At 34.8% G+C, this 24,652-nt stretch overlaps 1 protein-coding gene across 11 annotated transcripts in view; it reads right to left on the bottom strand.

The window, feature by feature from the left end:
• Nucleotides 1-24,652, bottom strand: part of PEX5L (peroxisomal biogenesis factor 5 like) — a 227,097-nt gene that overhangs the window by 87,135 nt on the left and 115,310 nt on the right. For 4 of the 11 annotated variants that reach the window (XM_027061370.2, XM_027061375.2, XM_015071034.3 and 1 more), the window contains 2 exons: nt 13,265-13,369; nt 4,631-4,742 (listed from right to left, as the gene is read on the bottom strand). In XM_027061370.2, coding sequence (XP_026917171.1) covers nt 4,631-4,742; nt 13,265-13,369 — 217 coding nt within the window. Of the gene's footprint in view, nt 1-4,630; nt 4,743-13,264; nt 13,370-15,667; nt 15,734-24,652 lie in introns of all 11 variants that reach the window. The other 7 variants (XM_053221185.1, XM_053221186.1, XM_015071033.3 and 4 more) reach the window with 3 other exon arrangements.

The raw sequence follows: 24,652 nt of genomic DNA, 5'->3' as shown, positions 1-24,652 counted from the left end.
GCTCCGAGCTGTCAGCACAGAGCCCAATGCGAGGCTTGAACCCACTAACTGTGAGATCGTGACCTGAGCCGAAGTTGGATGCTTAACCGACTGAGCCACCCAGGCACCCCTACTTCTTCTTTTTTAAATCACCTAGTTTCATTGGATAGAATTTCCTGAAGATGTAAGATGTAAGATGCTATGTAAGCACTTGTTTCCATTTATCTCAAGGATACCTAATTGAAGATCACAACGTATTGAACTGCAAGGCTCCTACAGGGCACTGAAGATGTTTATGAATGCTAGATCACTTGGGCTGTGGGAGGTGAGGCTGCTTAAAACAGTTAGAATGAAATAGCACCTATTATGAAGCTCTGATTTGATACTTTGATGGTAAGCACAATGCTATTTACACCACTACAGTATAATGAGGCTCAGATTTCTAGTGTATTTCTCTTAAGGAATAAATCTACATGGAGTGGTTAGAGAGAGCAGATCATGAAACAACCCTGATTGGTGTAGCCACAGAATGTGCCACAAGGAGCTGATGAGATCTCTGTTCTGTTTTGTAAGCTACGCAGTTATTCTAGAAACATGGTATTCTTTAGTATAGTGGCTACAAAGTCCTTTAGGAATAATTTTGCCAGTGACATCAAATAGATAAAATGGACTTAAATAATTCAACAAATTTTTGCTTATTTTATCTGAATATGTAATTAGAGCTACTTCCTACATTTCTAAGTTCTCTCAAGAGGCATGCCATTGGGTTCACAGCTACTTGGACTTCAGAGAAATGTATTTTGTAAATATTACACTAACTTTGCAATTAAAATATTCAATTGGGTGGCTGTGACATGAGTGTGAACTTTAAGGGTGGCTCTTCCCTTATACATATGGGTCACTTATACAGGTACACAGGTCCCATATAAGGAGTTGAAATTATTTTTTTTAAATCATGAAAAATGTTTCTTCTATAGTATCCAACTAATGGCTCAAGTTTGGGGATAAAATTTTTTTAGATTATGCACATTGATAAATGCAAACCAAGGACCCCCTGTTTTTCTTGGTCTTTAGAAAAGAATCTTTCCTGAACTTTGACATATGTTAGGTTTTTTGGGAGATTATAGACCAACAAGTTATTTTTGCAAATTTTAGAGTAAATAGTTGTTCTATAATGTAATCATGATCTTAAAATATCCATTGTCTAGTTACTTTCTGAACATTTGATATTTGCATCTGTGACAATATGTATTTATTTGTCATTTTAAAATCAAGGATATTAGTAATGATCTTACCTTACCTACCATGTAGGGATACAGTTTGAGAGGGTCAAGGAATTAGATACCATCTAGATTACAGATGAATTAAAGATAATTTGGGGTATTAATGACAACAAAATTAAAAACATCTTTATTTGATCAGCTTGATATTATCATTATTGGATGACAAGAAGTTAATCCTAAACAAGCAGAACAAGTAGAAACAAGCAGAAAGTAAAAAAGATAATTCAATGCTTTAGAAAAAGATTATAACTTAGAACTTCTATGAGACAGAAGACTGACATGTTCTTTTAAGATCAGTAGAGGAAAAAATCCTATCATTTGAGTGACATTTGGAAGAGATAAATATTTCCTATATTGTTTATTTTATGCTAATTTATATAAGAACTATGTTCTTTAAATATTTAAGTAAATGTCAAGGTGGTGGCACACTTTATTTTTTATTGGAAGAAAATGCCAGGTATAAGTGACTCTCTTAGTCTTCTTGACGGACTTGGTATAAACTAGAAGCAGGTTTTCTTCCATATTTTACTCCAAGATTGTTTAATATCCATTCCTTAAGCATAAAGATATACATAATACCTGGGGTGTAACAGACGATGTTCAAAGACTGTCCTGATTTGTCAATGTACTTTCATAGATTCTATAAAATAACAATATTCTATTTCAAATTATTTTTTTATTAAAAATTTAGACAGAAAATAGTAACTATATATTTTCCCCAGAAACCTTAGCTATAAAATTATTGGACCAGGTTGGAATTCTTTCCAAAGTGCTTGTATGCTAAAATTTTTCCTGTTTAGAGATGTATAATGTTCCATATTGAGGTATCAATAGTAGGTTCTATAACATTTAAGAAAAAAGTATATTTCTTAGGCATTAAAAAAATACGGAGTTTCCTCCTTGAGATATACTTTTAAGATTAAAAAAACACACTATCAAATAAGAGTATTCCTTCAGGATAAAAATCTGTGTGACCCAGATGCACTGAGTGATGAGGACAAGAGAAGAAAACCTCACAATCTCAAAATACCATTATTCTTGAACCCCTACTTTGGAGGGTGCCGTGGATTGAACTGTCCCCGTAAAAAAACTCATATGTTGAAGTCTTAACCCCTAGTGTCTTGGAATGTGACTTTATTTGGAAATAGGGTTGTTGGAAATATAATTAGTTAAGATGAGTCATATTGTAGTAGAAGAGGTGCTGAATCCAATATGGCTGGTGTTCTTATGAAAAAGGGAAATTTGGATACAGAGACAGACACAAACACAGGAAGACATGCACACAGGAAGAATGTCATGTGAAGATTACAGTTATGCTGTCACAAGCCATTGAACTACCAGCAAAGGAAAGTTTTTTCCTTTCTGTCCTTCCCAGGACAGTTTCTTCCTGAGGACATTTAGAGAGAGAGTGGCCCTGCTGATACCTTAATTTTGGTCTTCTAGTTCCCAGAATTACAAAACAATAAATTTCTGTTGTTCAATCCACCCAATTTGTGGTATCTTGTCATGAAAGTCTAGAAAACGTATACAGAAGGCAATATTGTAGTATTGCAATCGTAAGAAATTACATCTTCTTTTGAATTTTTTCTCCAATATTTCATATATCTCTTTCATATGTTGGAAAAATCAAAGTGAAAGTGCCTTTTGAATCAAGTATTATGTTGCTGTCTCTGGTGGGCCCTTCCTAAGTGACTTAATTTTAGCATTAGTGGGAGTTGGAAAGTGCATAAGGTACTAGAATCAAGATCTGAGAACTCTATCCTTTGCAGGTTTTTTTTTTTTTTTTTAGAACAATGGGAACTTCTCAGTGCATCCAATTCTCATGGATTTTCCTGAAATGAGAGACACAAAGCTCCTCTCCAGTTTTGGAGGAATGAGCTCTAGTTTCATAGATAAGAAGGATAAATTTGATCAGGTAAAATCTGAACTTATTAATTTCCTGCTTAAATGTACCAAGTATAATTTTATTTGCTTGATTACTCAAAGTGATAGTTGAATTTAGAAAATGATTGCTTTGGTGTGATATAAAGAAAGTTAATGCATTTGAACAGAGAAGCATCAGGTATACTGTTTTCCTAACCTGATACCTAACAGTAATGGTAACATCTGTTAGAGCTTACATGGTATTAAGCTCTTACGTAGATTGCTTCATTTAATCTTCCCAAGTAACCTATGAGATGTTACCATTATAGATGAGGAAACAGACTTAGTTAAGCAACTTTCCCAAGGACAAGAGCTGCTAAGTGGCACAGCTGGGTTTTGACATTGTGAACTGTGACTCCAGACACTGTAGACTATACTCCTGCATAAAGCTTCTATCTTGTGTTAACTTTTGCCGTTGTAATTTTTAGCATTTAAAAACCCCACAATTTCCTTCACTCGTGATTTTCTTCACTTACCTAAAAGTATAATGAAAATATACCAGGAAACAGCAAGCTGAGGACATGATTGGGAAATGGATGCATTTAACAAGGCAGCACGTAACTGTTCTCTCCTTTCTCCATTAAATTCTTTCCTGCAATCTAACATAGCCTTTGTTCTTTGATTCTGAACATCATTTTTTCATCCTTATTTGAACAAGATGCCTTTGGATGTGAGTGGTGACTGAATAAAATCAATGCAGAAAGGCTGTCTCTGATACAGAAGGTGAAAAGTAGCTTTTGTGTCACATCTTATGTAGCTCCCTCGGGGTGGGACCTAACTAAGTGACTTAGTTTTAGCATCAGTGAAAATTGGCAAATGCAGAGGGTACTAGAGGAGATGTGATTCATACCAGTGGGATCCTGCATCCACTCATTGGATGAATACTTATTAGTGCCTATATGTATGTGCCTACACAGATGATAGTTCACTGTTTGGGTATGTTTTAATTCCAGAAGAATATGCAAAGAAATCATTGTAAGAGGAAACAAGTAACACATTTACATGACAGAAAAATGAAATCAGCTCTTCAACATTTCAAGTCTCTAGGACTTTTAATTTTGTCATTTCAATCCACTTGAAGGGGCTTCCTACATTTTTGGACTTTTGTCATACAAAATATTTCCAGCCACAACTTTAAAACCTTACTCTGAAATAGATGCTTTTGTTTTAAAGATTCCTTGTAATGTGACTTGAGATGCAAAGATGTAAATCTGCACAGAAAAGATTCATTTGCTAATATTCAGCAAAATTGGTTGGGTAATATACATTGCAGTTTCTTTTATATTACAGAGTGATTTACCATTTTATGTTGAATAGTATATATTCTAAGCTTTCATTGGTTGCTAACATTATTCTACTTAAAATGCATTATAGAAATAAAATATGCATTTCACTATAGTTAAAATTAGTTCTACTTGAGGATCAGTTAAAAGTGAAAGAATTACCGGCTGTGTTGGACGTTACTGGCCTTGCTATTGCCTCCGATTTGGTTTCACAAAGAAAGTCATCGATGGAGGGACTCAAGAGGGGTCTGCTTTCTTGCTGTTCATTCACCAGCTGAGAACAGATGAACACAGGTATCAAAGGGCTTTGTTACACTGCAGAATCAGATGAATTAAAATGCAGCCTTGCAACAAAATGAGAATAGCAAGCTTATAAATAAATAAATAAATAAATAGGTAAGGGCAAGAAAGAAAAAAGATATCAAGGGATGGGGAATGAGCCTTTTAGCACTGTCAACATATGTTGGATGCAGCCAATTTCAGTTTTTAAAGCTCAAGCCTTTTTTTTCTCCTAGTACTGTTTTAAAATTCTAATTTCAATATGTGGAAAATGACACCTAATGAATCACAGTTCCTAAGGACCAATCCCACTCTTCACTTGGACAAAACACTACTGAGACCTGATATACTGGCCCCAGACTTTGAGGTGACACATTCTGTTTAGGATGGGCCATCAGTATTATGTGATAAGCACACAGAGATCTGTATGTGTGTGGATAAAAGTTATTTTCTCTCTCTCTAAAAAAAACTCAAGACATCTATGGGCACATATCCTTCTTACATTTCCTTGGGATGCTTTTGTAGAGCATAACAAACATTATTTTGGGAGAGTAGAAAATATTGTTATATTAACTATATAGGTATCCAGTGGATATGTTTCTGAAAATCTATATGTAAAATAGATTTCTGTCAATTCAATTGTATTTTCCCATTGGCTTGCTCTCTAATTTTAGAAATCCTTCAGTCTGATTTTTAGTTGGTCTCTAATTAGCAGTGGCAGCCAATTATTAACTTTCAGTTATTCTGCACCTCTTAGAATCCAGACTTCCTTAAGTTCTGCTTCCATGGTTAAGGGAAGAAATATAATCATGACATTAAAGTGGTTAATTCCTAAATTAACTGTTTTCATTTTTCAGGAGTTTTTATATTGGCCTATCTTAAAATGGACATAACCATCCAGTTTTCTACTTAAGAAAAAGATGTGCCTAAAAACCTCTAGATTTTTAAATACTGATTTGCAAGTCTGCATTTTCAGAGACACATAAAACAAAGATGAAGTCTTATTTTCTTTATTTTTTTTTCTTCATTTTAGATATAAATTCCTTTGTAAACAGGGACTAATAATAATTCTTATATCACAGCTCTGTGAGTAAATGTGTGAAATGGGCCTGGATTAACTATGGTTTTAGAAGACCAGGGTGTTAGATTTCTGTAGGTACTTTTAGATGTAAACATTAAAAATTATAGTCTTAATTTGATAATATTTCTAGAAAGGCTTTTGTCCACATAAAAATGTCTAAATGGAAAAACAAAGGAAAAGGCAGTTGAGAGGGCTTATCCTTTTAGGTAAGTCTATCTATCAAAGATAATATTTTTTTGGAGCCTCTCTCTTCATGAAACCTCAGACTTATTTTCTGGAGAAAGTACTTCTAGCATTCTCAGACTTTTCTCAACATAGGAAGAAAGAAATACCAAAGAGGAGGCTGTTCAGAGAGACCCTATGGCGTCCAGGATTGAGGTATGGCTTCTCCTCTGCCTCATAAGGTCTGTGTTTCTTCCACATCTACTGTCTTGTTTCTGAGCACACATCAAACCCAGACTGATGGAGTTGTTACATCTGCCTAATTTCCATAACTGAGCTGTTCCTGTGGCTTTCTTGCATAGATACAAATCAAAAAGGAAATAACAAACTACTTTCTGAGTCTGTGTTTTTCAAAATGGGGCACAGTTTAACTGTTGGGAAATTCTGGGGGTGGAGTGGGGGATGGTGGCAGGTCTCTGGGGTGAAGAGGATAAAGGGCCAGATTTCAGATATCATGGGAAGGTAATTTAGGAATTGAAAGTTTTTTGGTTTTGATGGAGATAGGGAAGATGAAACAAGAAATATCATGAAATCTTTTCTTACAAGTTCTGAGGTCAGAGGCTATGTCTTACTCATACTTATATCCTTCACTACTTCTAATAGAATGTTTTCATGTACGAGGGGATCAATAAATGCCTACCAAATGGGACAGTGACTTTGCAGAAACTGAGGATGTAAAAATATCTACCTCAAACTGTCCAATTTTGAACTGCATCTTCAGTTGGATGAATTTGGGAATCATTATTTTAGCCATACTAAGTCCTATTTTATTTGTATTTGTATAAATAAGAATAGCTTCTCATATGCCCCCTCCTCATTTTCAAACAAATTTATGGTTTTCCTATGGTGACCTGAGAATAAATCTTTTAGGTCCTAAAGGAAACTTGCAAAATGAACTGAATCTCCCAAAGAGTTCCTCTAAACTTTGCTTCCAAATTGTAGATCAATCTATTCTCTCCTTATTCGTTGGTAGGATATGACTTATTGACTTTCTCTTAGAGTTACTTCCTTCAGTTGGAAAATACTTTATGAACTTACCTCATTTCATCATTTGAGTACAGAGTATATTGATGTTAAAAAATAATAAAAGGTGAGTCAAAAGGTTTCCATTTTTTAAAATAATTGAGTTAAAGTAATTGCAATTTGGATTAATCAGATGATCACATCTGAGTTAAAATGACCCACTACATTAGTTTTTAGGGCCTTTGTCTTCTTACTTTGTTTACATTTAAAATTTTCATTTCTTATTCTCCTTTGTTTCTCTTCTCAATATTTAAAACACTTCAAAGCCTTTCTAATGGTCAGAGATTGTTACTTCTCTTTCAGGATCCCATTGCTGGCACATTGTCTGGGAACCTTCTTCAGCACTACACAGTGAGTGTCTTCTTAGAGCATCTCCTTCTTGCCATGTTTTACCCAGTCTTATAACTTTAGTTTCACCTGTTTTTTCCCCTACTAGACTATGACCTCTTTGAGGCTAGAGACCTTATCCAACTAACTTTTGTATCTCATAGCAGCAGGTTAATAAACACTGACTGATTTACAGTCTAAATGAATGGTGAATTGTACAAAAGAATGATTACATGGGCATCCCCAATTTCATATTGGGTTTGATCAACTCACAGACAGGCCAGTGGTCCTCAGAAATGTTTACCCAGTTCCTGGCAGGCTTTAAACCATTGAATCTAAGTCCATTTTCTCCCTGGGTCATGCCATTTAAATGTTTGGAAACTTAAAGTTATCTAAAGGTTCATTTCTAAATGCAAGGCTTTTACCAAACAGTCAAGAATGCAAAGCTTGAATGCCTAATGAGAAAAATAAGGGCATAGGCCTGCCCCATGCCATTCTTGGAAGAAGGACATGGCCCAGTGCAAATGGGAGGCCAGTGATACTTCAAGAAAACATTACTACCTCACTCAGGAATTTATTTATTTATTTTATTTTATATTTTATATTTTATTTTATTATTTTATTTATTTTTTGAGAGAGTGAGAGAGAGAAAGCAGGGGAGGGGTAGAGGGAGAGAGAGAACCTTAAGCAGGCTCCACCCATGGAGCTGGAAGCAGCACTTGATCTCACAATTGTGAGATCATGATCTGAGTCGAAATCAAGAGTCGGGCGCTTAAACCGACTGAGCCACCCAGGCGCCCCTCACTCAGGGATTTTAATTCAGAGATTCAAATTTGAAGATTTTGAGGGAGAACCTTACATGGTCAATGGACATAGAAACAAAAGGAAAGAGGAGAAGTAAGAAAGCTGTGCACTTACATGTAGGGGTTTCCTTGCCACCCAGAATTCACAAAGACTATTGAACATTTATATTTTCCTTGTAATCATAGGTTGTGAATGAAATATTCTGTCAAATGCCTTCAATTAACTTATGGCTTAGACTGGTCAGTTGATGTGGCAACTATTAACCACCACAGGATCAAATTGGTTCTTATTTTACATCCAGTGTTTAGTATTGCATGGAATGCAGACAATAATATCAGCTTTAATAAATTATTGCCTCTTTGAAAACTTTATCTAAAAATGCATTTGCCTTAGTTCAACTTGATTTCTCTAATTTCAGTGTTAACAATTAAATTATTATGTAATCTAAGCTACAGGGGAATATTTAACCAAGATGAAAGTATTTTGCTTTTAAATACTGCCTATTACTTAAGCTCCAGTGTATGTTTATATTGTTTGTTTTGTGACTTAAATATGTTTATTTATCTTTGAACAATATATTGCTTAGGTATTTCATTAAAAAGTACAGAGCTAAATAAAAGTTTGTAATAACTTATATCACCAAGAATTAACACCAGACCAAAATACATTTTACAATGTCTGTAAAGGATAATAATCCATTATTCCATAATTTTTACACTTCAGATTGTTGATCTCAAACTGTTGTTTTAGTTTAAAGTAAAATGTTGTTTTTATTTTTAAACAGTTTAGTACTTAATAATTTTAAAAGTTCAAACGTTAAAGTTAGTAAGTTAAAAAACAGTTTATAAGTATCTCATATTTGAACTGTTAATTTAAAAAGTTTGTAATAATATACCATGTATCTTACCTCATCTAAATAAAATTGAAAAATTTAAGATTGTTTTGTTTTATATAAAAACATAAATATGATTTTAATAAATATATCTCTGCATTTTGAAAATTCATTTATTATTTGTGACATTGTTGATGCAAAGTATGTGTCATTTTAAAATAGGTTTTCTTTCATAATTTCATAATTGAACTACTTGTTTATGGCTTTATTAGTCCTATGCAAGTTTAGAAATTTGTGTGGTGCCCATCAAAATAGTGACCATGTCAAAACTAAGTTAACTGACTCAATCCACTGAAACCCCAAGACAACTAATTAAATCATTAGGATGCATCCTTTAAATATTTAGACTTTGAGAGTTTTGTCATGGTAACTCTCACACCCGACCAAAGTAATTTCTTGTGAGCTAGTAATCGTACTAATAGTTCTGCTCTGCCTCCTCCCCCCACCGCAGTAAAGGATAACCATGTAATAACTTGCAACTCTTTGACTTGATCTAAATGTCAACCAACTGACTATATTTTCCTGACAGGATAGTTAGACTTAAAAAATGTGAATCTCTTCATGGGGAAATGAATAGATATTACTGTTTACAGCTTGGGTAGTCCTAACATTGAGGCAGGCAGGAGAACATAAAGCAATTATTTCAAGTTGGTAATAGAAACCCAAACAATGCTATATTTAGCAGCCTTGAGAACATTTTTTCCAATCAAGGACATTATTCTTTTTATGTTTATAAGACACAAAAATAATATCAGTATCTAGGTATCAGGAGTGGGGACAGATAGAAAAACAAGGGTTGAGTTTGCCAGAAAAAAAAAAAAAAAAGAAGAAAAATTTCCCTTAGCAAGAAGAGATCTGAAACACACACTTTTCAGATATTACACTCTATAGATATCTTGCTTAAAAAAGTGCTATGGGATGTGGTTAAAATGGAAATTTCTGATGGTTCCTTATGAGAAAAAATATTTGCTAACAATTTCATTTTCATAAAGAATAATAATTTTTTCTATGATATAAGCAATCTTTTGGCATATAGTTGTTCCTTCTTCCTCAAATTGGATTAATTTATACTATTACAGTCTAGAGGAGTGCTGTGCAATAGAAATACAATGAGAACTTGCTAATTAAAAATTTTCTGGTAGCCGCTTTTAAAACATTGAAAATAAACAGGAAATAAATTTAATAATATATTTTATTTAGCCCAATGTATCCAAAAACTGATCATTTCAACACGTAATCAACATAAACATTATTAATGCGACAGTTTATATTACTTTTCTTTGAACAAAATCTTCAAAATCTGGTGCGTATTTTATACTTTTAGCACATCTCAATTATGGGTAGTCACAAAACACTCAATAGCCACACATGGCTAGTGGCTACTGTATTGGACAGCACAGGTCTAGAGAAACTCTTTCCTTCAAAGACTTGAGGATGTACTGTTTTTCCTTCAAACCTTTCATCAATGCACACTTGTTTACATACTGCTTGACTTCAAGTGTTAGTCTAGGACAGCATGAATCTGAGCTACTATGAAGTGCTTAACATATTGTTTGCTAATACAGAATTAATAATGAAAGTAAACAAAAAGAGGAATTCTCAGAGGGCCTAGCAATTGCTGAATTCGGGTCATCTGGCCAACTCTCACGTTTTAGTTCAATTTGTTCAGTGTACTATAAATGACTTCACTGGATTATGTTTGGCTAAATCTCTCTAAAAGTGATTGTAATAATCACAAAATACAAAAAATGCTGCAATAAAAACTATTCTACACTTACAACCTGTTGACTGAACAGTTAGTAAACAAGTTAGGACTCAGTGTTTCAAGAACTTATTTTGTACTTTATCAATTATGGTTACTCTAAGGACATTATCGAGAGAGCAGCAATTAGTTTCAGACACATCTGGAATCTATGAATGGGCAGCTGGCATTGACATACCAGTGATGAAGATGAGTCAATGTAGTCAGTAATATGTAGCACTATGTCAGAAGGGGCTATACAGGAGATGCTTGGACAGACATATTTCAAGACACTAATACATTCACACAGGATAACAAGTAAGAATGTGGTATGGTACACGGATTGGATGCTATGGTTGCTATGAGAAGTACTCACTTTTTCAGATCATTCTGCTGCTTTTTGGCTTGTGCACGCCACTGGTGCATAGCAGGGAAGAAGCCACTTGTGTATAGTGGAAAAAGTATGTCAACTAATAAAGCTGTATTTGACTGAGAAATAATTGTATCATAGCTGTCACTAAATTAATTCCATAAAATTATCATCACAACAGATGCATTACGTTTTATGAATCAGAACTGTTTGCTGATTCATAAACTAGCCAGTATGCAACAAGAATATGATGCACCAAAGAAAGCATTACATAATCTTCATGCAGTAAAATTGTAACTAGAACCTCAAAAACAGTTAATGAAACATTAGACAGGGATTAAAGAAGGAACTTGCTACACACCAATGTTCTGAATATGAAAAAATGGTAATCACAATTTCTTTTCTAAATTAAAAAAATAAAAAATGTATTTTGTGTTAAATTTTAAATTCAAGTGTAGGTTATAATGGTAATTTTGGACCTTTGAAAGGGATTACTGGAAAGCACATAGCATTGCATGGTTTGGGGGAAAGAATCTTAGGTCTTGGGGCCTGTCCTAACTTGTGATAATCTGAAATGATATTGTAGTACAACTATGCCAATGGCAAATCTGGATAGGTCTTCTACTGATGAATATGGCTCTGTCGTTAGCCAAGAACTCCCAACTAGTTCTCACCTCCCTTAACATTTACCTGAGGAACTCTGAGCTGCGTATTTTGGACATGGATCCTACAAAGGGTAGGAGATCAATGTAAAACTGTACATGTTTTACTATGTAAATTAAGTAAAGAATGGAGACATTGGTAAATATAAAGCATATTTCTTTGTAACTACCACTATGTGTGACTGGGAAGAAGCATCTCTTCTTTATGGGTAAAAATCTCACAATATAAAATTTAACCCAAAGTCCTAGGAATCTTTAATAATTTTTTTTATTATTCAATTTTGATTGTTGTATGTTGTTATGATTTCCATTACTTACAACACAGCGTTTAGAATAAAATAAAACCACACATGTTGGCAGCAGCTGGGGATGTGATCTGATGATATTCTAAAAATAAGTTGCCATAATTTAGCTTTTGATATAAATGCCTTTCATGAGGACTGTAAATGGACATGTTTCTAATTCTAGACATGTTCATATAATTGGAACTGAATCACTGCATTTACTATTGCATTACAGAAAAAAGAAATGTTTAAGATAACAATCTAATCTAAATTATAAGATAAATGCAAGTAAAAATATTTTTCATTTAAAAATTTAAAACTGATAGTTCCACAGAGTGGTGATGAGTATACTATACATATTTATGTGGATTTTACAGGGTGTTTCAAAAGTCCCTGAGGACATACAGGATTCACAGTCTCAGCGTGTCTTTGCATACAAATGCAAACTTTTTTCTATACTTGTTATAATAAATGCTGAAAATGGCTCTCATGTGTGTATAATAGAGATGATATTTTTGTTTTCAAGGTCACTAAGTATAAGAAAGGTCACAAATGCCATTTTCTGCATGGGGACTCAGGGACTTCTGGCTCATTCCTGTAAATTAGGTATCCACATAAATATGTATAGACATATATGTAGTATGCATAGTCACAACATAAATATATTTAACATTTAAGAAAATTTAGATATTCTACTGGTAAACTGACATATGTATACAATAGAACTTGTATTTATTCACAGGAATTTGATTTTTTTTTTTTTTTTGGTTGTTGTTCAAATGTACCATTAGCTTAATTGTTATTTCTTTCCCAAAGTTGTTAACAAGATTCCTTTATAAAGAAGCAACATGGTTTACTTGCACATACATTTTTTTAAAACTAAAGTTGAGTAATGAACATTAATATCCACAAATGACTAAATGATGGAATTTTCCTTTTTTAGCAATTTTGGTTTTCATTTTATATTGTATAATTATTTCATTGAAACTGTGTTTTTTAAAAATTGGTTCAAGTTAATGTTTTTTTTTTTTCTTTTTGCTAGTTAGAAATCACAATGTCTGATAGATTAACATATGTCAGCTTCCTACAGGAACCCTATGGGTCTGCCCACCTGTGATGTCATAGTAAGGAGGGGCTTTTCTTCAGCAGACTCCTCCCTCGGTATCTCCTTCATCACCATGGCAACAGCCTTATCTGCCGCCCTAGAGCCTTTTCCCTATAACAGTGAAATCAACAATGACTTGTGTCAGGAGAAATCTTTAACTTATTATTACAAGATATTCTAATGTTTAAAGAGCAATCCAACATAAATGAAGAGGTAGGCTGCTGCAAGTGAATCTTGAGGCTTTTGGCTGAGGAGAAAACACACAAAATCTGAAAAAAGATTATTTGTGAACTTTTAGTTACCTACTTTTTCACCTTTACAGCTGACATATTTAATTTTAACATAGTATTTTATATGTATAATATTTTTTAAAGCAATTTGCATGACATGAACATAATTTTTATAGTATTGATTTAAAAACACTATGGATTGTCTATTATGTTAATTTACAAATTGTTCCTATAACATTCTTAAATGTGTTGAATGACAGAGTCTGCATCTGAGATCGGGATTAGGATCAGTGTCTGACTCCCACAGAGGGGTTTTGCTGGGTGGTCCCTGGAGTCTGTCATTTTTTATTGGATTGGGCATAAAAAGAGTAAAAGTGTCATAAAACTTCTAAAACTTCTTCAGTGGCTTAACATCACAGAAATTCACCCAGCTTGTGTATTTTGTGGAGATAATATGACCTTGGTGAAAAAGTCTGCAATTCTCAATGTTTTTGAGATTGAAGAATTTTAATAGAAGTTTAGAAATGTCTTTTAATTGGAGAATCCCATAAATCTAGGTGTAAATAAAGGATAGTTGATAACTGAGGCACTGATATATGTGTGTGTGTGTGTGTGTATATATATCCCCACATTTTTCGTTTCCCACAAGCAGAATTTGGGACTGTAAAGGGGTATACTGGCTTTCTGTCATTTTAGTTTACCAGACTATTAAGTTTTTGTGAGTAGATATGGCATAATGGAAAAAACAAAACAAAATATCACCTTCCCAACCCAATTAGAAACATCTTATACTATGTAAAAATTAAATAATCTCTAACCATTTTAAAAACAAAACGTCCACTTTCTCAGGTCTCTGGGCAAAGCTTCCCTAGAGAAAATAATTTTATACTAAGAGCACATATGAATATCTGTGCTGTAAATCTACTTAAAATACAAATGTAGCATATAGAGATATCATAGGCAAAGATACAAAAATGAACATATGGGGGTTTGTTATCTGAAAGGTAATTAAGAGCTAGGGTCAATAATAACTCCAGAGGTTGATAAATCTTGATAGTTTCCATGCAGCAAAAAAGGATGGAAGTGCATTATTATCTTGGGCTTGCAAGAGGGCTTTATTTAGAAGGTAGGTTTACTCTAGGAAGCAAAACTGTCTATTTTCTCAGGCATTGCTTCTCTAAAATGTAATGAGTGGCAGCTTTTACTTATGAAAACAAAGAAAAACTGTCTTTATAGATTTTAACATGTGTGAATCTCTTTACAAGGCGGAAAGTTTCTTTGGTGTGTTTTGACTTAAGAACTAACATTACTGAATGATAATGTGTTATCTCCATGATGGAATATCAACTACTAGAGATTTTATTAGCACATATAACAGTAGTAATTTCCATATGTGTTCTGGAAAGTTTATATGGCCACAATCCTTAGAATAACTGACTTCTGGAAAAATAAAGAAAAACAATGATTTACTGCATAACAAATTGGGGTGCATAATGATCCCAGGTTTTTTCTTTATGAAGCAATGTGAACTTCCTAAAACAGAGATGCATACAATTCTGAATTCTGGGAAAATATTTATTATGGCACTATTAAACTATTTAACATTTTTTCAAACTATAAACATTATTTGGATGAAACATTACATATTATAAAGTGATATCGCTTTAAAAGCTACACTCATTTGTAGACTAAATATAGTTTAACAAATATATTTGCAGCTTATTTTTTTAAAAGAGCAAAATCATTTGTGAAGAATTCTTTCCATGCTCCAAGAAGTTCTAATAATATAGCAATAAACAAAGTGGCATGCTTATATTTAAATTCCTAATATATTTAAAATAACAAGGTATACTTTTAAAATAATAATAATAATTCAGAATCTGCTCTTGGGCTAAGAAAAAGATGTCAATTGATAAGCATCTCAAAAAATTTCAGGTCAATATTTCAATATACCATTTATTTGAAATGCTACCAATCATAAACTACATACAGATATTTTTCACATGTGCAACTATTATAGCTAGAATTAGCAACGGACATGCCATTTCACTAAAACAAAAAACAAAACAAAACAAAAATTAGTCCTTTCATGCTGAACTCTAGAACAAAGCAGTGGTCAGCTAGAAAGGATGTATAATAAACACATGCGGTGCTTTTTATTTCTTGCAGAAAAACCCACCAAAGCCAGGGTCAGGTCACTTTTTTGAAGACAGTGCCACTTTTTCTTCAAGGTTACACCTACTACCTGAAAAGAGTCATGACACCCATGTTAGTGCCTGCTAGCAACTTTTTTTCTTTACACCTTTTGGCTTTTGAGTTATTACCCCACGAGCCTCACTGTTCTACAAGTGTAGTACCGTCGGAGAACAGAACGGGAAGGTCCGCCACAATGACATCTCCATGGTTCCAGACAGAGCGTATACAACCACTGGCAAATCAAATGAATATGCTCATATAGCAAAGCAAGATTTCCCCCAGACCATATTGCCACCTCCACCTGGTATCTTCAAATCAAGCTGTGTTATCTCTGACATATCCATTTATCTTGTGGGGGTAACACTTCTAGAATTCAGAACTTGGCTGATAATGGATTTGGCAATTCAGGGAATGATACTACTCTGCTTATCAGCAGCTGTGCAGGGCTGACAGTGATACACCCATACAAGTCTTTTTGTTTTTGAAGTCAGTGGCTTAAAACATTGTAAGAAATATGTATGCATAATTATCTAGACTTCAAGCTCAATTTTCTAAATATAACCACACCAAAGACTCAATGTTAATCTATTATCTGAAACAATACAGAGAAAGCAAAAATGAAATATATGCTTAAGCATACAAGTGGATTTAGAGTACATTAAGCCTGTATGCTTCTGTGTAATTCTTAGCAACAACAGAAAAGAATAGTGCAATGTTACAAGTTGATTAGCACATTGAGACACCTTCCAGCAATTTATTTCAGCCTATTTCTTTTCGAATAATACTTCAAAATCACCTTTCCTCACTTCCTTTTTTAATTTCTTGAGATGATATTGACTGTTTGGAAAACATCACCATATGTAGAGATTTCTATTTTTCTTGGTGATTTTCTGTAGAAAAATTTCCAATATTCTTTTTTTTCTTTTATCACTTTGTTTACTCACCAGTGATATATATAAAATAATCACTTTTCTAACAAATAATAATTCTTGAGAACAATCTTTTTGTTAACTTCTATTATAAGATCAGGCATACATGAATGAAATGCAGATAGTACAGCAAGTGACATTGACATTTATTAAGAAAATCTAATTTTGGCTCACTTGTCTGTGTTAACATAGTACATAAACAACAGAGTACAAAGTACTGAAGTCACAGGATCTTCGCAGGCTGGACACCAGGCTGTGAAAGCTACCAGACATCTTTGGATGTGGAGGTATTGGCTCCAGGCCGGTCTCATAGGGAGGAGAACTAAATTATTTGGAGAAGCTGCTATGTGCTGGGTACTCTGCTAGGTGTTTTACCTATTTTTATTTGTACCATCACATGAAAGCTCTGTGGGGCACGAACTGTCTTTGCCAGATTGATAGTGAGGTGTGTGTGTGTGTGTGTGTGATGGTGTGATTTGGCTGAAGCCTCAAAGCCAGTATGTGGCTAAATCAGGACTGAAGGCACAGCCACCTCCCAGACTGTGTGCTTCCTTCTCTCCCACATCCACCTCACTGATTGCTATAAATGCAGGTTGTTTATACCACTTAAGTTTCGAGAAGGAGCCACTTCTCAGTATAATCGCAGAGTGTGGGTCTAAGGAAATATTTTTGAAAAACGTTTTCTTCAGTGTGCAACGGTCAGTAAGAATCAGCCATCCATAACTTCACTCATGAGTATATTTTGAATGAAATGTTTTTGTTTCTGTTATCATTATGGAAAACTAACCTGCAGATTTCATGTATATACACTTCTTTTTATTCCATAGATCTTATCAGGTTTATAAGCTTTAGCATCACTTTAATTCTTATTAAATGTTAACTTGATGCTATTAAATGCCATCTTTACTAGGATTGTCCTGAGGTTTTGGGTGCACAAAATACTTCAAGTATACAATTCCAAAGTTACATGTCCCATTCATAAGCAATTTTGTAGTTGCAAATTCTATTACTGCTACTATGCAGATTGTAATTTAAAAATCATTTTTATTATTCTTAATCTATCAACAATAATCCAGAGTGCCTTCAACAGAGACATTCAAAAGTAGAAATGGAGAAAAAGTAAGTTAGGGGAAAAGTAAAAGACTATAATACTAAACATCACTGTTAACCCCAAATTATCTAATATATGAATTTAAAAAATAGACTTTCTTTTGTTATAATTATAAAAATTAATACATGCTGTTGCCAAAAATTAAGAAAAAGCACTAATAAAAAATAAAAATAGCAAACCTGACATTTTCATGCATTTTCCCAAAGTTTCATATTTACAATATTGGAGATTAAACAGTTTTTTAGGATGAATGTTTTAAGAATAGGCAAACTACCATCAACTTTACAAGTTTGAGTGTATTAAATATATTTCTTCATATATACACGTAGGCAAGCAAATACTTGCCACTGATATTAGTTTAACAACGTTGTTTTAAATGAAATGATATTCAGTTTTGCATATGCTGAAAAATGATAAATCTCATAACTTCTGGACCCTGGACTTAAACGCATCTGTAAGAAGCTACCCACAAAAAAGCTAATTTCTGATGGTTGTCTTGTCTCTCACGTGCAGAGACAGGATAACCTTTTTTTACTTGGGAAGATAAATGTCATGGTAAGTGTCATTTTCCAACATGGGAAAATGTCAGAACAATGCTTCCTGGTATCCTCTGAATGCTGGTGATCCCTGCCTACCATATTGTGTCCTTTCCCATTTTGTGTGTTCCTGTAGCTTTCTTCAAACTAGAGGAGGGTTTAGACCAGGCTGGTTCTATCAGTTACAGTTAACTCTTCCCCATCCCCTCCTCCAACAGAATAATTTTAAATTTTAAAAGCCATACAAATAGAACTAAATCTGGGTCTACTGGCCAATCCTTGTTTCTAATCATATAGAAGAAAGCACAGATCCAGATGTAAACAACTAGGATGCATGGACAGAGATTCTTAACTAGAGATTCATATATAGAATTCACAAATCATAATGTATTCACTATTGGTTCAGTGAGGGCTTCCATATAGTTCTTCCTTACTATCCTGTTTTTCTTCCACAGTATTGTTTTTCCAGATGAGAGGTACACTCTGCTCCAAGCCATCACCTATTCTAGGAACTCTAGAAAGTCTTTCATTTCTCCTATATAATGGTTGTGCCCCTGGTGCGTGTGATGTGCTTAACAGTCACTTCCTGTTGTGCCCTTCCAGACTCTGCAGGTGGTGGGGCTGTGCAGGGAGTGGGTTCAAGAAAGTCATGGATAACAATCTCTATGGTTGTTAACTCTAAACCTCCACCCACAAAAGTCACCAGGATTCTGAGCCCCCCACATGCACATTCACGCTCCTTGGCCTGAGTGATTGGTGCAGAGGGATATTGACTACCATGCGGCCCTAGCACTTTTGCCTTCATGGGTCCCTTCCTCCATTAAAAAAAAAAGACAAAGTCAAAAGTCGCATCTTATGACTGTGTTGTTATAAAGACAAACGTAATCCAGGCTGGATTTATTATTACACATCCATTATTATAACAGTCATTTTGGGGGCTCTGATTTTAAGAGAGATTAAAACATTTTTATGGGCCCTTAAAAGCATCTAGTGCCCTATGTACTGTGTCCACAGTGCCTAATGCCTACATTGAGCCTGGGCATGTCTTTTCAAGAGTCAGTGTGGCGTCCCCAGGTCTGCTCTGCTGTCATCTATGGGGGCTCTATTTTGGCGGTGGTTGTTCCCACCCTAACAGGCCCCTTTGCTATGGCCACTGATATCACTATTTTTGTTAGGATTCAGGGAGTCTCCCCTCACAGTACTTACAAACCTGATTGGGTGCCCAATCAGTAGCTTTTATCTTGTAGTTCTTAAAACACACTCAGAAAATCTGGAACATTTAGGCCGGAGGCAGAAAACATTGCTGTGTAAAATTGATGGGATTCTTAAAATGTAATCTCTCCACACCAGACAGCAAGGCTAAGCACTTCATTCTCTCCTGCCTCAGGGTGTGTTCCTGACCATCCAGGAGCACTTCTGAGAAAGTTGAGTCACGCTGTGTCTCTACTTTTATTAAAAAAACAGCCCTCAATGACTAGAGTCACCAACTGGTTCCAAAGTTTTCCTCACTGTTTTTTTCAATTTCTGTTCCTCAAGAGAGAAACAGCACCGCCTTGCACTCCAAATTCCTGAGTTGCGCATGAAGAGTAGGCTCCTCCCAGGGACCTGGTTATAATCCTCTATTTTGTAAAATGGTTTCTGATTGTGCCTCATCAAAAAACTGCCTTGTGTGGGTGGAGACTATGCTCATTTCTTTTGAACCATTTTGTACGATTAGGTATAAAATGGACACTCAAGTTTACTTAATAAATACAAGTATTAGATGCTGTTTTCAAGTTATTTAAGATACTGAAATCACATAATATGGGCAACTTTGACAGGAAGTGAATTCTGAATTAGATAAAAAGTCTTAAAGACATTTAAATAAGTTTCAAGCATCTAAATAAAAATTCATTAATATTAATAATATGTTGCCAAGTAAATATGTTTGAAATTTGCTCTGAAGGACAGATAAGACTTATTTTTAATTAACAAGATCCATTTGTCCACAATTTACCATTTGTTTGTTCTGTTGAGAAGGTTAAACATTCTCCCGCCTAAGCCTAATTGTCACTGTGTCCCTGGGGCTTATTTACTTGTGTGCTTAGCAAGCTTTCTTGACAAAAGGTCAAGGTGACAGCACTCGGTTCTCATTCACCTATAACCAGTGATGAATTGGTTAAGTTTACTATCACGTTTACTCTGACTAATGTGGCTCTAAATTAGTTAGCACCTATTTTATCTCAACATTGAGATAAATATAAACAATATATATTTACATATTTTATTTAATATATATTTATATATTATGTAAATAATATAAATTTGATAATTAAGAAGAAAATGTAGAATAAAGTATTGTTTTCTTGTTTTGTATGATAAATCCAAAATTTGTTATTTAAAGTTATATTTTATAATATATTTATATTTTAGAGACTTTTAATAATATGTGAAATACACAACCAAAAATGTAATCTTAATTAAAGGTTACTCTTGTTACTTTCAGTCCCTTGTTAAATATCTCAGATGATTTGCAAAACAAGGTACTTTTCTGGGGTTATTTATAAGAAAAAGGAAACCAGTGAAAAACACAAAGTCCTAAAGATTACCTTGTTATTATTTTCTTTTTGAAAAATGTCTCCCCAAATATAAGTACTCCAGACTGCGTGAATCTTACTTGCACAAATGGATGGATGTCCCAACATTCAAGAGAAAGTATGATAATTATTCTTCACCAGCATGGGTGCTTAGAATAGTTGCTTCGACTAATCTGAATCAATGGTGCTTTGAGGGTAAGGAAGTTGAGACCTGGCCTCTTTCTGAGAAGAATTAGGAGAAGAGGTCTTGAGGTCTGGTTTCTAAGCATATATGCAATAGCCAGGTTAGTGCAGTATGTAAGATCTTAGACTGTTGAAGGTAGGTGGGAAGGAAACTTTGGAGGAACCATGTCACAAAAATAAAATATGGTTTCTTTATCATTTCTGTCTTTTCCAGATTTTCTAAGATTGGAAAATTTTCCAAAATAAATACAATAAATAAGAATCCTTGTAGGTAAATATGTGGTTAAGACCATGAAACAGTTTCTGTGAAACTTACTAATCAGTGATTAGATGCATCCCCCAACTTCTTGCCCCTAATAAGTAATATATCCATATACCAAGTCACAAACAAGTCACAAGAAAGAATTTCATCCCCCTACTAAATTGGAGACCTTTAAATGTTGACAGTTATCTCAGAGCAAAGAGACTGAGTCCTCACACCCCTTTTAAAATAGATGGAAAGGCCATATATTAATATATTGCTACCAAATTATTGACTTCGAGATAGCAAATTTATCCAGATGTCACAAGGAAGAATTATACTGCATCTGTTTTTTTTCTAGAGGAGGACTATTAGCTAGTGAAGTGGAATTTGTCCCCTTTATTAATGTTTCAGGTAAATTCTATTGCTAATTTTTGAACAAGAGTAGTGGACTTGGAGCCTGAGCACCCAGTACCCTTCTTTGCGGCTTTCCTCATTTTCTGGAAGGTGCAAGTGTTTTTACCAGCATGTTCCCCAGTCACCAAATGCTCTAGTTTTATTGACATAACTTAAGAAAAGTAAATTAAGAAACTAGGCCAATTCTAGCCAAGAAAGTCTCAGCTAAGGTATTCCATCTGCCTGACTTCCCTGAAACAGCTCTAAGAGAGAAGCTGAGGCTGTGGGAATTCCTATTCTAAAATTCTGGATCAGTCTCTGGCACCTCTGCTTACCTAGATAGTCCTCTGGGAGTCATTGGTAATGTGTGGGCTGGCTCCTCCCTAATGCCTCCCTGACCCTTGAAAGGGGATGAATAGTCTCTCTCACCTTGTGGATAAGAGTTAGGGAAAGAATGAAGAGACCTTGGAGCTGTGAACTCTAATGAGTGTGTGGCCAGGTATGGTTGAAGGGATTACCAGTTAATTGAGCCCATGCAGCCTCCACAGTCTGTGGAAGAGAAAGAGGGATGGCCATGCGGCATGTGGGCACCAACACTGGGACTGAAGTCAGAAGACAGAAGTTTTAATCCCAGCTCTGCCTTTTATACATTATTTTCTCTAAACCTTCATTTTACTTTCTGAAAATCAGATATAGTACTTCACAAATTTGTGAGAATTAAACAAGATTATCTATGAAAGCACTTGCACAATGCCTGTTACATTGTAGGTATTCGATAAAAATTAGTCAACTATGAACTGTTATTGCTGAGCTCATGGGCTCCATGGCCTAATTGTCCTTATGAGATGGATGGCAAAAGATGCAATATTATGTTTATGAGATTCATCCATGGAGTAAGTGTTATGACATTCTTACCACTGCGCAGTATTCCATCATCTGAATATACCACCATTCATATGAATGAATATTTATCCATTCAACTCTTGATGGACATTTGGGTTGCTTCTGGTTTTTGGCTAATGTAGAAAACACTGTAATGAATTTGAGTTTGGAAGCCACAGAGAATATATGAGGAGCAAACAACTGAAAAATAGAGGTGTAAAGAGTAAACAGACTTCCATAACAGCAACAGAGGCAGAGAATAGTCACAGTACCTATAAGAGGTCTTATCCATGAGCAAATTAAGTCTGAATCTCTGCAGTCAACAATCAAACACCAGGGTTGGGATGACCTAAACCAAAAGGGACAAGTAACGCACAGAAATCAAGGATCAGAAAGCAAGACTGGGACATTGAATCTAGCAACCAGTGGATAACGAGAAACCAGTTTCTAATAAGCTGGGATTAATAAACGTTATGGGCTGAGCTGTTCCCTCCCACCCCCTTCCAAATTCATATGTTGAAGGCCTATCTCCCAGTACCTCAGAATGTGACTCTATTTAGAGATACGATTTTAAAATGAGGTATTAGGGCGTTCTCTAATCCAATATGAATGGTATTCTTTTAAGAAGAGGAAAACAGGACACAGAAGAAAGACCATGTGAAGACATAGAGAGAAGACAGCCATCTAGAAGCCAAGGAGAGAGGCTTCAGATGAAGCCAACTCTGCCAACTCCATGATCTCAGACTCCTGGCCTCCAGGACTGTGAGAAAATAAATTTTTGTTGGTTAAGCCATGCAGCCTATGGTACTTGTTATGGAAGCTCCAGTAAGCTCACAGATTAAGTAAACAACTACTGATTACAAAGTGGTCTTCCTTTGGTACCTCAGAAAACTGTTTAGAAATATCCAAAGACAATCAGTATGTAGCAGGGTTATTTATAAGCTTTCGCAGAGAATTCCTTTTGTTACTTCTAATCTGCTCAGAGACTTCTAGATACTGCAAACTAGACATTCTGAACGCAGGTGGCCACAATTGGCCACTATTGTCGTGTCCTGTCAGGGACTATGACCTACTTGTCAGGGAGAATTGCCTAAAAGTAACTCAGACGAAGATCGTGCCTGGAGTGGTCAGCCTGCGCCAGCAGGAGCTGTGCTTCTCAAACTGAATTGAGGTTTCTGCCACATGACCTCAAATTATAGTTTGGAACTTCTTGAAAAGAATTTTCTTGTAAAAAAGCATTTCACTTTTAATTTCAAAATCTGACTTGTCCAAGGAAGTTATTTATTCCCAGCTAAAAGTTTATTAAATTATATACATCTTAGAGACTTCAATTAGTTAATATGTACATCAGTTAAAATAGTTGATATGTACATAAATATAGAACAGTTGAAAAAAATAGAATAATTGGGAAGTAATCATGTATTACAGGTAGGTTTTTTTTTTTTTCTTTCCCACAAGCTCTTGCTAATATCTCTGCAGTTTATTTTGTGGCAGAGCTTATGGCTTGTCTCTGGCTGTCAGATAATAGCCTGGACTGTTCTGTATGAAGACGTCAGCTTAGGACTTTAAAGGAATCAGGATTTCTGGAGTGCCTGAATGTTTTAAATGAAGTCAGTTTTCCTCTTTCTAATCACCATAAATCTGTAACTCACATTTCTATTATTATGCAGGTGACACATAAAACAGTTCATTTTACTCTTCTGTCAAACTTTCCGGCTAAAATCACAGTCCTGATTAACTCCAAATGTAGGACACTGTTATAAATATCAATAGATGTATGAAATTTGCTCTTGAAGTTACCACTTAAAGACCTATTAAAAAAGAAAGAACAACCTCTCAATTCTCTCCCCTACCTTGTGTATGGACACCCATGAAGACGAGAGGCTGTGTTGAAAGGACAACCAGGTGGACCATTCAGCGAGTCAGTATTCTAGTGGTTTTGAAGCCAGTGTCTCTATTGTGTCTAGACCCATGTCCTGTGCTCTATATTACATGTTGCCTTTTTTGGAAGTTCTCCTTCAACTGACAAAACGGGAAGGGAAGGAAATGGCTCAAGCTCCTACCTTTCCTTTGGTATTATTCCATTTGCTCATCTATCCACTCCAAGCTGCCAA

Source organism: Acinonyx jubatus, chromosome C2 (assembly GCF_027475565.1).
Source record: "Acinonyx jubatus isolate Ajub_Pintada_27869175 chromosome C2, VMU_Ajub_asm_v1.0, whole genome shotgun sequence".
Lineage (NCBI taxonomy): Eukaryota > Metazoa > Chordata > Mammalia > Carnivora > Felidae > Acinonyx > Acinonyx jubatus.
The sequence above is the reverse complement of the archived record's forward strand: the minus strand, read 5'-3'. Positions and strand labels throughout refer to the sequence as shown.